The sequence below is a fragment of the Fragaria vesca genome, linkage group LG2, assembly GCF_000184155.1.
Source record: "Fragaria vesca subsp. vesca linkage group LG2, FraVesHawaii_1.0, whole genome shotgun sequence".
In the NCBI taxonomy this organism is placed as follows: domain Eukaryota; kingdom Viridiplantae; phylum Streptophyta; class Magnoliopsida; order Rosales; family Rosaceae; genus Fragaria; species Fragaria vesca.
This window is the reverse complement of record NC_020492.1, coordinates 4,596,689-4,612,331: the sequence shown is the minus strand read 5'-3', so window position 1 is coordinate 4,612,331 and position 15,643 is coordinate 4,596,689. Positions and strand designations below refer to the sequence as shown.

Genomic DNA, 15,643 nt, shown 5'->3' with positions numbered 1-15,643 from the left:
ATGTACAATGTAGAATTATCCAGTCCCACAGGACCTAGTGTGTTGTAAATGTAAAAAGAAGTATAACAATTACAGTAAGTAATTCTACGAAGAGCTGTCTAATGAAGACAGTAATTTATTTGGGTTCCAGAACTGAAATCGAATGGAACAAACTACCAAATTATTTTGGCAGCAAGCCAAATACTGTAATCTTAAGCTAAATTATTTTGGCTGGCTTGAACAAAGAGCTGCTACACCCACAACAACTCTTCACTAACCTGAGGAATAATCAAACAAGTTAAATCAATAATCAAGTAGAACAAACTCGATGCGAATAACCCAGAAGCAAGGATGAAGAGGAAGAGGAAGAGGAAGAGGAACCCTGGTTGCTCAATTGCTGAGTGCTTCTTTTTGCATTTCTGAAGTACAAATTGTCTTATTTGCCCCTACCTATCTAGGTATATAAGAGAACTGTGGGTTTCAGTATCAACTTGTGCTACCAAAGAAAAAGCCCGACCAAGGCAGTGTAAGTAGCCGCTACTCTCTCTTTGTTTCTTCAGTTTGTTTGTGATTGTTGCCGATTGCTTGCTGATAAGGAATCCGTCTTTAATTCGGGATCGGGTATCTGGACTCTTTGTTTGCCGCATGCCCTGTATTGTTCTTGGGTTTCCCCTGAATGCATTTCCATGACAATAAACCTAATTTCACACATTTTTTCTGTTTTGGTCTCAGTTGGCTTCCATCAACCTCCATTTGACTCCATTGTTTTGGACTACCTTATTTCACACTCAGGTTAGTAGTTTTTGGGTTCCGTTGATACTATCAGTTTGCAATCTGTAGATATCCAAATTTGGAGGACTTTGATTGCTCTTAGAGTCTTAATAACTTTTAGCTCTGCATCCCTTATTTTGGTTTGCACAAGAATTTTACATCATCTCTGTTTATGACAAGGTTTTGTTTCTCTCATACTAAAGAATCTGTGCCAATGCATTGTAGACTAAAGATCAAATTATCCAATCTCTCTGACTTTCTATTAATACTATGTTTTACTATGAGCTTTACCCCATTTCAATCTCTGTATGCTCAATAGATATACCTATCTTATGTAACATGCAATTTTTTTTTCCCACTTTTCAGCTTTTAGTGTTGTTTTTCGCTTTTCTTTGCTTATTTGGTAACACTTTACTCGGTTCTTTCTCTTCTACTGGTGCTTAAATTGTTTACTGTAGTTTCCTAATTCTTAACCGTCATCTTATGCCACATATGCTTCACTAAAGTTCAGTAATACTTTCTTAATGTGAGGGATATCCTGTAAAAGAGCTAAATAAAAAAATTACACAAGTCCATAAATCATAAATTCAAAACCTCAGTTGAAAGTTTCTGTATATAATAGTTCAGGGATATATGTAGTTCAAGATGTTTGTTTGGTAGTTCAGCAGTTGCATAAATGTTGCTTCCTCATGGAATTTAAGATTTTTCTGGAGGTTTGGATGTATCTGCTATTGTACTTCAAATACCAAGCAACCAATATATGCGGACTAAGTTGAATTGCATGCATTGGTACAAAACCAGTAAATTAAATTCATACACAATTACACATGCATCTGTAGGTAGAGAATATGTCCAAAATGTGACTCCATTTCAATGAGATAATAGGAGTTGATTCAAATTTATACAACTGTGTTCAACTGGATTTGGGATTTAGTGTGGAAATGGTATTATAAAGTTGAAGCCTTTATGACTAGAAAGGCCACATTCGTCTCATTCCATTTGAATTATGTTTGGAATGAATTTAGATGAGGCATGTATGTCTTGCTCGATGACTGTAGAGGATAGAAAGAGTATTTTATTTTGTAATCGTGTGATCGCTAAAGGTTAAAGCTTTTCACATCGCACCAGCCACATTCAGAAGAAAAAAAAAAGCCTTTCACATCGCACCAGCCACAATGAGAACAAAAAAGCCTTTCACATTGCACCAGCCCCATTTCAAGGAAAAAAAAAAAAAACCTTTACCATATGGATTGATTGATTTTTAGCAAAAGCATCAGTTCAGTTCAGTTCATGACTTCAATTAGCCATTTGGTGTAGAATTGGGAATTGAAAATATAACCACTTCTTTCTTTGATTGATTAATTTTGTAACCTTTCCATTATGAGTTTCTACATAGCCTCATACCTGCAGGATAGCCATATGTATAAACAACCTGAATCAAGACATTGCCATCAGCTATTGAACTAACTAGATCACATTTGCTTCGCTTCATTGCATCTAATGTTTTCTTGTTAGTTCTTATATGTATGTATATGCAAAGAGTAGAAAATGCTTTATAGTTTAAAGTTCTGAAACTATGGCATGTTCTACTGTTCTGTATCATAGTCTACATAAGTTCTATCAAAAGAAATTTTGAGTTGAAAAGACTGACAAAAGGTTGATGTCATTGTGACTTTTAAACTCGCTATGAATGTTGCTTATTGTTTGCCTAGGATGGTATTAGGTTGATTTACTCAATTACATATTATTAATATACAGTACTTTTCAGGTTATATAAACGGCACACAGTTGTTCCAAAGTTGGTTTATAATTTTTCATAAAGGATTATGTCTAGATTTGTTTTTCAAAGTAGAACGAAGAAGCATCTTTCATATTCAACACTATATGTTTGTAGTCTATTGTACTCACTGACATTGCCAATTTGATGTTATGTTTTTCGATAGTATCATACATAGAATTTGGCAGAAATAAGGCGTGTGAAATAGTTTTAAGATCTCATTGTTGCACTGAAGACTCTAGAGTGCATAAACTTTATGCTCCAAACTGAATGTTATACTTTCTTTTGCTGATTGGAAACACATAAATGCTATCTGTATGTATGTGATTTATTTGTAACCAGTCTTATCTTGACTTTCGGGTTTGCAGGTTGTTTGGATTGTATCAAACTTTTAGCCTTCTCTATCGTCTATCTTCTTTTTTACAAACATCCATGGTTTAAGCCCTTGCTATATATGGTGTCCCATAAATGAACTGTCACTGTGTCAGTATGATACTACCTCAGAAACATGTATAAAATCTGTTCGTTGTCACTCTGAAATGCCCTCAGACCTTCCTCTTATTTAAATGGCAGCAATTCAAATCTTCAATACCTCTCGTCCTTTCCCAACCACAAAACCCAAACCCCTTTTCTTCCTCTGCTACTCCTCCTTTTCTTCCTCACCGTCCGACGAAAGTCCATCAGAGCCCAACCCTCTAATCCCATCCGTCGTCTCTATCCTAACCCAGCTCCGATCCAAGTCCCGTTGGGGCTACCTCCGCACTTTATATCCTTCCGGCTTCACCCCAAACGACTTTTCTCAAATCTCCCTCCAAATAAAAAACAATCCTCATCTCGTCCTTCGCTTCTTCCAGTGGACCCAGAACAAGAACAACTCTCTCTGCGCCCACAACCTCCTCTCCTACTCTACCATCATCCACATCCTCGCCCGATCTCGCCTCAAATCCCAAGCTTATTCCCTTATTGGAGACGCCATTTGGGTCTGGGAGCCGTTGGAAGTGTTTGAAACTCTGGTCAAGACTTACCGACAATGTGGGTCGGCCCCATTTGTGTTTAATTATCTGATCAAAGCTTGCTTGGAGTCGAAGAAAATTGACCCGGCAATACAGATTGTTAGAATGATACTCAGTCGCGGGATTAGTCCTGGTTTGAGCACCTGCAATAGTTTGATTCGGTGCGTAATGCAGCGTCAAGGTGCGTATGCAGGTTATGAGATTTATAGAGAGGTTTTTGGATTGGATGGTAGGGTCTTAGACGATAATGCAAAAAGGGTTGTGAGAACTAGTCCCAATGTGCAAACCTTCAATGAATTGATGTTGGGGTTTTATCAGGATGGGGCAGTAGAGATGGTGAAGGAGATTTGGGACCAAATGGCGGACTTCAGTTGCTGTCCTGATGTTTATAGTTATTGTATTTTGATGGAGACTTATTGTGAGGATGAGACAATGAGTAAAGCGGAGGAGTTGTGGGAAGAAATGAGAGCAAAGGGTGTGGAGCCTGATGCTGTTGCTTATAACACTATGATTGGAGGATTTTGCAAAGTTGGAAAGATGGAAATGGCTGAAGAGTTTTTCAAACAAATGGGATTGAGTGGAATAGAGAGTACTAACGCCACTTGTGAGCAACTTGTTAGAGGGTACTGTAAAATTGGAAAAATTGATTCAGCAATACTAGTGTATAAGGATATGCTTAGGAAAAATTTCAGGGCTGAGAGTTTAACTGTAGAAGAGTTGATTAGAGGGCTTTGTGATGAGAATAGGGTTTTGGAAGCCTTGGAAGTTATGCGAGCTGCAATGGTAGATTATGGTTTCTGTCCAAGAGAGAAGTCGTATGAGTTTTTGATAAGAGGGTTGTGTGAGCAGGGAAAGTTGGAAGAAGCACTTAAGCTTCAGGCTCAGATGGTGGGAAAAGGGTTTAAACCGAATTCTGAAATCTATGGTGCATTTATTAGTGGCTATATGAAAGAAGGAAACATGGAAGTAGCAGAATTGTTGAGGAATGAAATGTTGGATACGGAGCTGTGTGGGATGGGGATAAATAATCAATGACATGATAACTGCTCCAGACCCTGCACTGCACTGCAGAAGTTGGTGGATTACTCTATTCAGTGAATGATGTATGGTATCAGGATTCCTATTTGCAAAAAGACTGAATAGGGAACTAAGGATGGTCTAGCTGCTAAGAAGATTCAAAGGACTGAGAAATTGAGGAAGGAATGACTCGCTCAGCATTTTCTGAAGTTGTGGAATGTATCAGGTACAGTTCATTCATACTAAATGATTATCCTATTTTGAAATTCATCTAATATGCAGTTCTTTGCACACACTGCTTTAGTGTTATGATTGATGTGAAATTTATCGTGCCATTGGACTGCCATTGGATGACACTTGATATAATTGTCATATGAGATGTCAGGAGTTCTCTGGTTCATCCTTTGTCCTTTAACTATTTTCAAACCCGCTGAGATTTACATGCGTTTGTATATGATAGATAGTAGATTAGTCTTCTTGGGAGGATTCAAGTGTAATTCATTCGTTATTGTCATTGTAAATCATGGTCATATGATTCATTCCCAAAATTTAAAGCAGATTTTATCATTGTTATAATTGCGGGTAGGATGCTCGTGATTTTTGTAAACTTGGGGTCAGGGTTGTTGGATTTTATTTATCTCACTGATGCATTTCTAAGTATTGCCTGCATAAAGTGGTTGTAACCTTTCATGGTGCATATCTATGAGTTTTCCTTTTCTTTGTCCTTCAGTTTCTGATCGATTGACATGCATTCCTGTAAATTGCAGATCCAAACAACCACAAAAATGTCAAAGCAGCCATTGTGGGTGATACAATTCAAGTGCTGTCAGTAATGAAATAAAAATTAAGACCATAAAAATTGCAAAAGGGAATCCCAGAAGTCGATCCGAAAGGAAATCTTAGGTTGCAAAAGGGAGTTCTTCGAGTAGATGTTGTTCTTCTTGTAGTGGGTGAACTGTACCGGGCAGCTCATCTAAGAACAAAGTTGGTGGCAGGAAGGTTGATGATTGAAAAAACGAAGGGGTGACAGACAAATAACAAAACAAGGCAGGGTGCTTCATCTTTGAAGAACTTCATCATATGAGCAAACTTTTGTATGTTCTAATGTTCTCTCCTAGCTTCTTAGGTATTGATATTGCAGCAAGGAAATGTACATGATTATAATACACATGCTATATTAAGATAGTAATTCATTATACAGAGTTATATATGGATATGCCAAATCAACTTAGGATAGGTCAGGTATGTGGTCTATAGTGCGAAGTAACTTGGTATTACAATGGTGGGAGAGCCTTTGAGAATGAATTAGCCACTATACGAACAACTAGGAAGGAACGAAACTAGTAGACATTCTTACTCCACAAAATTTTCTTTCTTTCCAGAAACTTCACAAGTTATGAACTTTATTCAGAAAAAAAAAAAACAAATTATGAACTTTATTTCCCACTCTAGGAAGTTCGATGAAGATAAGGTCCAAGGAAACCAAAAGTAACAGTTTCGAGGACCCGCCACAATCACATTGTCACTGTCTCCCTCTTCCACTTGGAAATCTGTCTGACCAGTTTTATACACCTCATTTTCTCTCCTCTCTCTCTCCCTCTCCCCTTCCCTACCTACCATATAATTCTCCACAACAAGAATCAAGAACCCTCTCTCAAGTTCACCTAGAACCCTCCAGTTCTTCTCACTCTCTCAGGTACCATTGCTTTCTTTGATCACTTTTCTGTGGCTGTCTCATCCCAGATCTAAGTCATCCAATTTTTCTTCATATTTGGTATCTGATTCAGACACATAATTACTGCTTTAGTTTTGTAATACTTCCATCAATTGCAAGAAGAAAAGAGTAAACATTTTGATGGGTTTTCATGGGTTGTGGTAAAGAATTAGTCTTTATAAAGATGAATCTTTGATATAATACACACAATTGAGATACCCTTTTGTTAGAAAAGTCGTATCCTCTATGTTGCTCATTACCAATAACAAGTAGTGATTTTGATCTCAGAATGGGAAACAAAAGCTGGAAGAGTAGCCCTGTTTTCATTTCTGAAGAAATCTTAATCGAAATCCTGCTTAGACTGCCGGTGAAGTCCCTAATTCGGTTTAGTTGTGTATCCAAGTCCTGGCGTGATGTGATTCGCAGCTCGAGCTTTATCACCAACCATCTTAGTAAGAACATGACAAGATATTCCAATAGGTATCTCATTGCTAATTACCCGGTTGACCCTTCGACAGTTGAACCAGACCTTTGCCAGTACAATCTTTACTCTAGTGAAACATTTGAGCAGTGCTTGAAGTTGGAACACCCCTTGTGGACGACAATAGGTAGATTCGAGCAGTGCTTGAGGTTGAAATGCTCCTTGTCGACCGCATCACGTTGTGTGATTTATGGTTCGAGTAATGGGTTGCTTTGTATCTCGGATTCGGATGTGGTGACGCAGAGTCCCATATGTATATGGAATCCGTCTATCAGGAAGTTTAGGATTCTTCCTCAACCGACATTGTTTCATTTGGATCATTACTGTTTTGACACTGTTCTCTCTTTTGGGTTCCATCCGGTGCTTAAGGACTATAAGGTGGTAATGCTGCAGTGTTTTGATGTTGTCGAAGAGGGTGATCTGGATGTGAAGATCGCTTTGGGAGTGCAGGTTTATACTTTTAGTACAAACTCTTGGAAGATGAATGAAGTAATGCGGTTGGACTGGGACTGGAAACCCTGTGCTAAATGTGCAGTTTTGAATGGGATCTCGTATTGGCTTGCTGAGGAAGTTAGCGCAGAAGCATCCGTATTTAGAATTTTGTCATTTGATACAGGTAATGAAGAATTTGAACACTTTAGGGTGCCAGAGGCTATTGCCAATGTGGATGGTGGTTTGTATATTGAAGTGTACAAGGATTCGATTTGCTTGCTAGAAGTGGATTATTGTTCATGTGAAGATGATGATGGAGGACATATATATGTATGGCTTCTGCAAGAACAGACTTTCAACTTGTTGCAAACTATTGTTCTTCCGAGTTCGGGTACTTGTATCCCCTTGGGATTTACTATGGATAATCAACTTCTTGTGGAAGTGCTTGAGGATGATGACGACAACTATCAGCTGGCTCTATTTGTCCCCGAATCCAAGCAGCTTCTTAGAACTCCAATCTTATTACCAGTGCACACTCGCAGTCAAGTGCACACTTACAATGAAAGTTTGGTATTACTCGACGATGAGAGGTTAATTAATTGTTTAGACTCTAAAGAATACTGTGAAGCCTTGTATGGCTAGTTGTACTTGTAGGTAGACATCTCCCTTCCTCATCATAGGCAGTTAACAATACAAGGACTTTCAGGAATATACTTGTAAGAGTTCTGTAATTTATTATGAATGGAAGTTTGGTTCTGTGAGTAGTCCCTCTTCTTTTCATTTCTTTTACTTATTTTGGGTGCAGTCACTTGTACAGAAGCAGCTAAGCTGATCTCTCAACTCTATTATATGTGCGTCTTGGTTTGTACCAAAACTTCAACCTAGCTGCCAACCTGTTCTTGTTTTGTCCAAGACTCATTGCTAGCCCCTCTTGTGAAATGTGATATGAAATATGCAATAGTCTGGTCTGCATTTATGTTTTATGAAGAACTTGGAACCTGAGCCTGAATCAGTGTATGAGTCGGTGATCTATTTTGGGATAGAAAGCCATGTCATTTGAACATTTGTGCTGCCATATTTATGTCTGAGACTTTGAGAGTGCGGTCCAAAAATGCCATCTGTGATGGCGGGTAGACATATGAAGGAGTTATAAATGGTGAAAGGGACTTGTGAATAGGATGTGGTGCAAATCCCGACCCCAAATCCCTGAGTCTCTCGTGAGATGTGAAACTATGAATGAATGCTTGTATGAAAGACTGACAAATGCCCTGCCCAAATGGTAAGTTCTCAGTTTCATTCAAAGATTTATATCCAAAGTGAATAGAACTATTTCGTCGGTTTGGAAAGACCAAAGTAAATGGCCGAAACATGACCTCAGTTTCTCAACAGCCTTAACTGTGCTTCTTCGTTTGTACCGACACTTCAACAGATCTGCATCACACAATTACCTCATCATTGTCAAGTTCTGAGCTATAAGTTGACATATATTATAATGCTCTGAATAGCCATCTAGCCAAGCGTGCATGACGAATGCTTAACAACCATTTCTAGTACCTTACTGCATTAGAGTTGCATTCACCTTGAAACATTACAATGCAGTAAATATTTTCACACCAATCAGGAAACCACATATAGTCCCATAAATTGTGAAATGATTTTGACAATCTTGTAGTCATCTTTAATCATTACCGAGTAATCAAAGTGGTCTTTTTACTTAATCTAAAGAGAAACTACGTTTTCTTTGAACATCACATTTAACATACATAAATAGTAGCTAGGGTTCAAACCAGTAACCTTGTATTACCAGAAGAACCATCCGCCTCACTACATCAATAACATGCTTTCACTAGAAAAAGACAGCAAGGCGAGCGTTGGCGGGTACCTAACAGCTAGGTTTGGCCTGAGAAAACAAGAAAGGCTGGTTGGTAAAACAGTAAAATCAATTGTATTCGCGTGCAACAAACGCTCCCAACCAACCGCGTGACGCATCCTATCCTAACAACCCATCTGGTCACCATAAAATCCAACCCACCACAAATTCACTGTGACTCTCTCACTCTCTCTCTCTCAGAATTCCAAATGGCGGTGGCCTCCACATCTCTCGCCTCCCAACTCTCCGGCCCTAAATCCCTGTCGCAGTCCTACTCCGGCCTCCGACCATCCTGCCCCAAACTCGACCAGTCTCTTTCCCAAACTCACTCCTCCCTCTTCCAACACCTCAGCCTCTCCTCCTCCTCCCGCAAGGCCTCCAGAGCCGTCGTCGCCATGGCCGGAACCGGAAAGGTCCATTATTTGGCTTTATTTAATTTCTGAAATAATAAGAAACAACAAAATAACAGATCAGATGAAGCTTTGTGAATATTGGAGATTTCGTAATTAATTGAATTTTGTGTTTCTGTTTTTGCAGTTTTTTGTTGGTGGAAACTGGAAATGTGTAAGTAATTTTTATTTTCTTACCTGCATTACCTATAGTATATCATTGTCTTTTTCTGCTCTACGAATTTTTTGTGCTTTAGGGTTTGATTGAGTTTATTATTTCATTATAATATATGTTTTGATTGAGTTTATACTTCAGCAGGTTTACTTTGTGTAAGTTTCTCTCTGGTAATTGATTTAAAGGAATTTCAATGTTCTCGTGACAATCATGACCTTTATGAAATGAAATGATCTCCATGCGTAGTGTGGGTCGTTCTTTGATTCCTGATGGTTGAAGAGTCAGTAGAAGTCAATTTATTATATTAACAGTGAAAATTATTATGTATGTGTAAGTTTGGGCATCTTCACACCTTGTGAAACACCTTTACCATGGTCCTCCCCTGATTTTGTTTCCAAGTTCATACATTTTTTTTGGGCATTTTTTTTTATATTCATTTTGCTGAGTTTGTAAATTGTATTCAAGCCTTTTACTACGGTTTCATTTGTTCTGATTCTTTTGCCTTTGTTGATTCATCTAGAATGGCACAAAAGACTCGATCAGCAAGCTAGTGTCAGACTTAAACAGCGCAAAATTGGAACCTGATGTTGGTGAGTTTATATGTTTGATCGTTTTATTATAAGCCTGATTCAACTTTCAATAGATTTACTAGACTGCACTGATTGTCACTGACCATCTGGATAGGAATATAACTAAAATTGAATCCAAAAAAAGGTTTGGTAAAATGTACAAGTTTGTTATTATTTTAACCAAGTTAGAAACTTTTGATATGAATTTTGTTCACTGTTTTAAGTGGATGACAAGTTTTATGTAGTTTTCTGTGCTAAGTGTATCACTTTTACAATATAAATACATCATCTATTCGTACCAAAACTTTGCAGTTTCTAACTGTTAATTTTTCTGTAAAATACACAGATGTTGTTGTAGCACCACCATTTCTTTACTTGGATCAGGTGAAAAGCTCACTAACAGATCGCATTGAGATATCCGGTCAAAATTCTTGGGTCGGAAAAGGTGGGGCTTTCACAGGGGAAATCAGGTTAGTTTGCCTTGGTTGCAATCCATATTAGTCTGTTCTTCATACATGCTTTTCTCAGCAGGTGCCTATTTTAAACCTTGCTGAGTTCTTAGTTCCATCTGTGAAGCAGCTCTATCAAATACAGATAACTCTGAGATGTATATACTTGAATTTAACTAAACAGTTCCTGTTGTGGATTTTGCATAAATTTCCAAAGGCCGAGTCATTTACTGCATGAAACATAATGGTCTTCTTTAAATTTCAAATTTCTTATAAGATTTGTGTATATACGCCTAGAGTTGACATATATGTCCGATAATATGCATTATCAGACTGACACTGCTATTATAATACTGAAATTAAACCCATTTTTATTTTGCAGTGTGGAACAATTGAAGGATATTGGCTGCAAATGGGTTATTCTTGGGCACTCTGAACGGAGACATGTAATTGGTGAAGATGATCAGGTGAGTGATTCAAATGTCTCTTTATTTTTTATTTTTTACACATTTTTATGGAGGCTTCTTACAGAAAACAACTGGTGTGCATTCTGATCTATGATCATTGTTCAAAATTGACTGAAGTTTGTTTACTACAGTTTATAGGAAAGAAAGCTGCCTATGCCTTGAATGAGGGTCTGGGAGTAATTGCTTGCATTGGTGAGAAGTTAGAAGAAAGGGAAGCAGGGAAAACTTTTGACGTATGTTATGAGCAACTGAAGGCTTTTGCAGGTAACTTATCCGTGCCTTTTCTATTTTCCTTTCAGTATTGTGCTGCCAAGTATCAAGTCATGTTTCAAACTTGTAGTTTTATGATACTGAGTTTAGCATATTATGTGCAGATGCTGTACCTAGCTGGGAAAATATAGTTGTTGCTTACGAGCCTGTATGGGCCATTGGAACTGGTAAGGTGGCCAGTCCACAACAAGCTCAGGAAGTACATGTAGCAGTTCGTGAGTGGCTCAAAAAGAATGTGTCAGCAGAGGTGGCATCTAAAACCAGAATTATTTATGGAGGTAACTACTTTCCTGGAACTTTTGTTTAATGGTCATCCATTTCTTACAAATTTAACCTCGGTCATCAAGCAATAGAAAGCACAAGCACTCACACAGAGATATTTGTAGGGTTTAGCTTTCTTCATTTTACAATGATCAATTCTGTTGCTTATAAATAATAGTGGATATACGACCTTAAAGGTTATACTTTTGGTACTACTGGTGTTAGACAGTTAGCCAAACCAATGTAGAACTGGTGCTCAACATAACGACTGCTCAGCTGGTTAAAATATTTTCTCACTGACACTTAAAAAAGCTGCTTGCTATTATTGTAACACAAGTGTGATGGAATTTCAGGATCTGTAAACGGAGGCAACTCTGCTGAGCTTGCAAAGGAGGAAGATATTGATGGGTTTCTAGTTGGTGGTGCTTCCTTGAAGGTACCTTTCAACTTTTCACCTTGAGATTTCAAAGATAAAGGCTAAAATTATTATGTGGTTCGGAACCTTTTATTATTTTTTATTTTTAAAACTTTAAAATGCTCACCAATTGAATTTTCTTTCACTCAGGGACCTGAATTTGCTACCATTGTCAATGCTGTAACATCCAAGAAAGTTGCTGCTTGATTATGACAGTTTCGGCTACAGTATCAAATAAAGGGCATTGCAAAGCTACTGTGAGTTTGAAGCATGTTGTAACAAATGTATGAGCCAATTGTACGGATTTTTTTCTTGTCATTTTTTTGAAGTTTTTCCTCCCTCCATAAAGATAGGAAATATCTTCTATCCATTTTCCAAGGGCCACTTCTCGTGTTTGTGGACACTAGAGAAATACAAGTCGTTTCACAAGGGTCTCTCAATATGAAATCCACCATCAATGGTTGGTATTGACCATATCATGTTTTGCCATATGTGAATCACAAAGCAAAATTCTGCTTTCGATGAACACTGGAAAGTGGAAAATAAACAAGTATTTGCTTTGGAAAATGGCTATGTAAAAGATAGGATTCTGCTTAGCATGTACTCAAATGATTCATATGCTCATCTTCTATATAAAAATTAATTTGGTATCAATCACATGATAGAGCATTTTTCCAAAAAGCTAAAGTTTGTCAGGTAAAGCCTACACTCAAGCATATATTTGGTTTTGGAAAGATGTTTGCTTTTGGTTGATAGCATCAATGGATTGATGAAGTTGAGTTTGCAGAGAGACGTGTTTCCTCAACTTGCAATCTGTTCTTCTCATTATTGTGAGAAGAGAATGGCGAAAGTGGTGGAAATTGTTGTGGAGATGATAAGATTGGAACATGGGCAGTAGAAGATGGGGTTGTTGATGGAATTGTAGTTTGCAGAGTTCGTGCCGGAGCCATTTCTGGCTCTGATACCAGTGTTAGGATCGAGATTGGATACAAAGAGAAGAAAAGGTAAATACTAACTGGTTCTTCTTCATTCATACTTGAATCTGCAGAATTATCGGAGGCTAACTGCTTGTCAACTGCTCTTACCTACTGGGCCAGAAGGGCTAAACAAATACTGGGCCTGGTGACCCATATCCTATTACACAAATAAAAATATAAAATAATTAACAAAGATAGAAGATAGGATGAGAGAGAGAGCGGTAGCTAGGGCTTATTCTTCGTTCTCCGCGCCGGACGAGAGAGAGGTGGAACGGGTTAGAGGGAGAGAGAATTAAGAGATTTCAATTGACCACCCTTCAGTAGTTGTTTCAAATTCGTAAGAAAATCATTTGAGCAAGATCATTTTAAAATCAAATACTCCTGAAAAACATCTGCCAAACTTTGGCATAGAGATATTTTCTGGAAGATTGGTTTATGATTGCATAAGCTTTTATTCAATTGGTCTCAGATGAAGGGTAAAGTTCTACTGACCTGCAAATAGGGTTTTTGAGTTCGATGTCAGTTAATGAGGTCATAGATACATTTCTGTTTTTCACCCACGGATTACCACCTGCATTTTTTTTTCTGGAAAAAAGTCATGCTTTCTATTATCCAGTGATGATTTCAAGTATGTGATTATTGGTTTGACTCATGTCGACAGGGAAAATGTTTGCACATGAGAATGTTGTTGGTGGGAAGCGTAAGGAAAAGGCTCCTGATGTGGAGGCTGCTGGGGCTAGAAAAGAAAAGAAACATGATAAAGAGAAACAGAAGAAACATCAAGATCAAATGTCTCTTGACACTGAAAACGAAAAGCAGTACAGACCTGGTAGGTTATCCCGTTAATTCTGTTTGATACCAGCTTTCATGCTTAGTTCAACTGTTTTCCTTCCTCTATTTACTGTCATGCATATTGGGAACAATAGTTTACTTTAGTGAATTAGTGATACTTAAGAGCAGATGTTTTTATCTTATTTTATTTTTTATCTTAATTTATTATTATTATTTTTTTCAAATTTGTTAAATTTACTTGGAGTTGGGAGTGTAATATATCTTCTGTGGAAATATCAGCACGACTCAAGAGTTTTGTTGGTGGAAATCTCAAGCTTAAGGAGAAGGCTCCTGATGAGGAGGTTGCTGGGGTTAGGAACCAAGAGAAGCATAAGAAACATCAAGTTCAAATGTCTCTCGTCACTGAAAATGAAAAGGACCTCGCAGCTGGTAGGTTATCATGTTGCATGATTCTGTTTTGATACCAAGTTTTAAGCTTTAGTTGAACTATCTTCTTTCCTCTATTTGCTGTCATGCAAATTGAGAACAATATCAGTTTACTATATAGTGAATTAGTGATACTTGAGAAAAACGAGTTTTATCTAAACTTATTTCAATTTTGTTAAATTTACTTGGAGGTTGGGAGGGAGTAATACTACTGGGATTAGTGGTACTGATTTCTTTAGTTTCGTCATTAATTAATAGCAAGGTGTTATTGAAGAGGTAATCTAGTGTTTTGGGAAAACACTATTGTAAGGATGTTTATTCAGTCTAACTAACCACATGCAAGCACACTCATATTCAAACTGTGAATTAACAGTTTGGTGTTTCATAAATATAAGCGGTCCCAAACTGGGCATTAGAAGTGAATTGAAAATGAATTGCTTGGTCGCCCTTAGGGTTATCTGCATTTTCAGTGCCCCTGGCCTACTGCTTGAGTTCCTAAGGCTGTATTTGATATATTTTAGCTGTTGTTATGCGTAGAACAGATATATGAATCGTTTTTGTTGGTAATGTTTCCTAGTTCGTTTATGTTATTTAAAGGTTTTCTATTCCTAGCCTTGTTATGTTTTGAGTCCTATTGGGCATATTTCTCCTAGTATGTTTTCTATAAATCCAATGGATGGAGAAGTAGATCTAAAATTTTGCATAAGTTGAAGTTTTTTGGGTTTGAAGTTTTTTGGGTTTCTCTTCATCATCGCTTCTTTGTTTGTGTATCTTGTATTCTTATTCAAACTCTTGGAACCTCAAACAGGTAGCAAGGGGAAAGAATCAGATGCTCATCAAGAAACATACTGTGATGATTTTTTAGGCAAAGAAGTGCCAGGTTTGTTATTTGTTTCTTTTAATATGGATGTCATGAAATTTGTTAATTAAGCTTCGCGTGTTTTATGGAAAGTTGTGCCCAAATTTGTTGAAATAGGATATTTTTGCACCATTAAAATGTCATTCCTTTCGTTTAAAAAAAAATGTCATTCCTTTATTTTCACATAATTTTATTCTCTTTTTTATTTGCCATAAGAAATTCACCCTCTATCCTTTTTCTGTTGAGAGGATTAGAAGTATGTTGAAAATGAAAAGAATGATCCTCAGTTGTTGCCTGCAAATTGTAATGCTGGTTATTGCATAGCCTTGAGAAAGATAATCGGTCATGCACAGCTTATACAGTTAAAGAATGCATTTGTGTTCGGTGAAGTGGTATTATTCTTGTCATCTGTATTCATTTTTTCTTTCTTTCAATTTTGTAGTGAAAGAAGTAGAAGGCAAAAGAGGGGGTTGTGCCGTTTGTGGCAAGTGGGATCACTATAATTACCGTTGCCCATGCCTAAAATATTTTCGCAAAGGT

General features: G+C 37.5%; 4 protein-coding genes across 4 annotated transcripts in view; all 4 read left to right on the top strand.

Annotated features, from left to right (window-relative positions):
* The first annotated feature begins 309 nt into the window (after positions 1-309).
* LOC101303464 (pentatricopeptide repeat-containing protein At2g15980-like) lies at positions 310-5,958 on the top strand. The gene is made up of 4 exons (XM_004289792.1): positions 310-505; positions 712-771; positions 2,896-4,783; positions 5,325-5,958. The coding sequence occupies exon 3, from the start codon at positions 3,094-3,096 to the stop codon at positions 4,573-4,575; it is 1,482 nt and encodes a 493-aa protein (XP_004289840.1). The 5' UTR covers positions 310-505; positions 712-771; positions 2,896-3,093; the 3' UTR covers positions 4,576-4,783; positions 5,325-5,958.
* A 257-nt stretch (positions 5,959-6,215) lies between these two features.
* LOC101303173 (putative F-box protein At3g16210-like) lies at positions 6,216-7,991 on the top strand. The gene is made up of 2 exons (XM_004289791.1): positions 6,216-6,253; positions 6,560-7,991. Exon 2 carries the CDS (start codon positions 6,561-6,563, stop codon positions 7,824-7,826), a length of 1,266 nt encoding a protein of 421 aa, XP_004289839.1. The 5' UTR covers positions 6,216-6,253; position 6,560; the 3' UTR covers positions 7,827-7,991.
* Positions 7,992-9,224: 1,233 nt separating this feature from the next.
* On the top strand, positions 9,225-12,722 carry LOC101302885 (triosephosphate isomerase, chloroplastic-like). Its single transcript, XM_004289790.1, has 9 exons — positions 9,225-9,467; positions 9,592-9,618; positions 10,139-10,208; positions 10,534-10,657; positions 11,019-11,103; positions 11,235-11,367; positions 11,478-11,651; positions 11,988-12,070; positions 12,200-12,722. The coding sequence occupies exons 1-9, from the start codon at positions 9,264-9,266 to the stop codon at positions 12,254-12,256; spliced, it is 957 nt and encodes a 318-aa protein (XP_004289838.1). The 5' UTR covers positions 9,225-9,263; the 3' UTR covers positions 12,257-12,722.
* Positions 12,723-13,757: 1,035 nt separating this feature from the next.
* The window catches only part of LOC101302603, a 4,379-nt gene continuing 2,493 nt past the window's right edge, over positions 13,758-15,643 (top strand). Inside the window, exons 1-3 of the mRNA XM_004289789.1 lie at positions 13,758-13,855; positions 14,098-14,247; positions 15,053-15,124. Coding sequence (XP_004289837.1) covers positions 13,816-13,855; positions 14,098-14,247; positions 15,053-15,124 — 262 coding nt within the window. The 5' untranslated portion in view covers positions 13,758-13,815. The remainder of the gene's footprint in view (positions 13,856-14,097; positions 14,248-15,052; positions 15,125-15,643) is intronic.

Bases quoted from the DNA above. Each gene is read 5' to 3' on its own strand.
- LOC101302885 (XM_004289790.1), top strand. From the start codon at position 9,264: ATGGCGGTGGCCTCCACATCTCTCGCCTCCCAACTCTCCGGCCCTAAA. The intron at 9,468-9,591 runs GTCCATTATTTG...CTGTTTTTGCAG, and splicing joins CCATGGCCGGAACCGGAAAG to TTTTTTGTTGGTGGAAACTG. The intron at 11,368-11,477 runs GTAACTTATCCG...TATTATGTGCAG, and splicing joins GCAACTGAAGGCTTTTGCAG to ATGCTGTACCTAGCTGGGAA.
- LOC101303464 (XM_004289792.1), top strand. From the start codon at position 3,094: ATGGCAGCAATTCAAATCTTCAATACCTCTCGTCCTTTCCCAACCACA.
- LOC101303173 (XM_004289791.1), top strand. From the start codon at position 6,561: ATGGGAAACAAAAGCTGGAAGAGTAGCCCTGTTTTCATTTCTGAAGAA.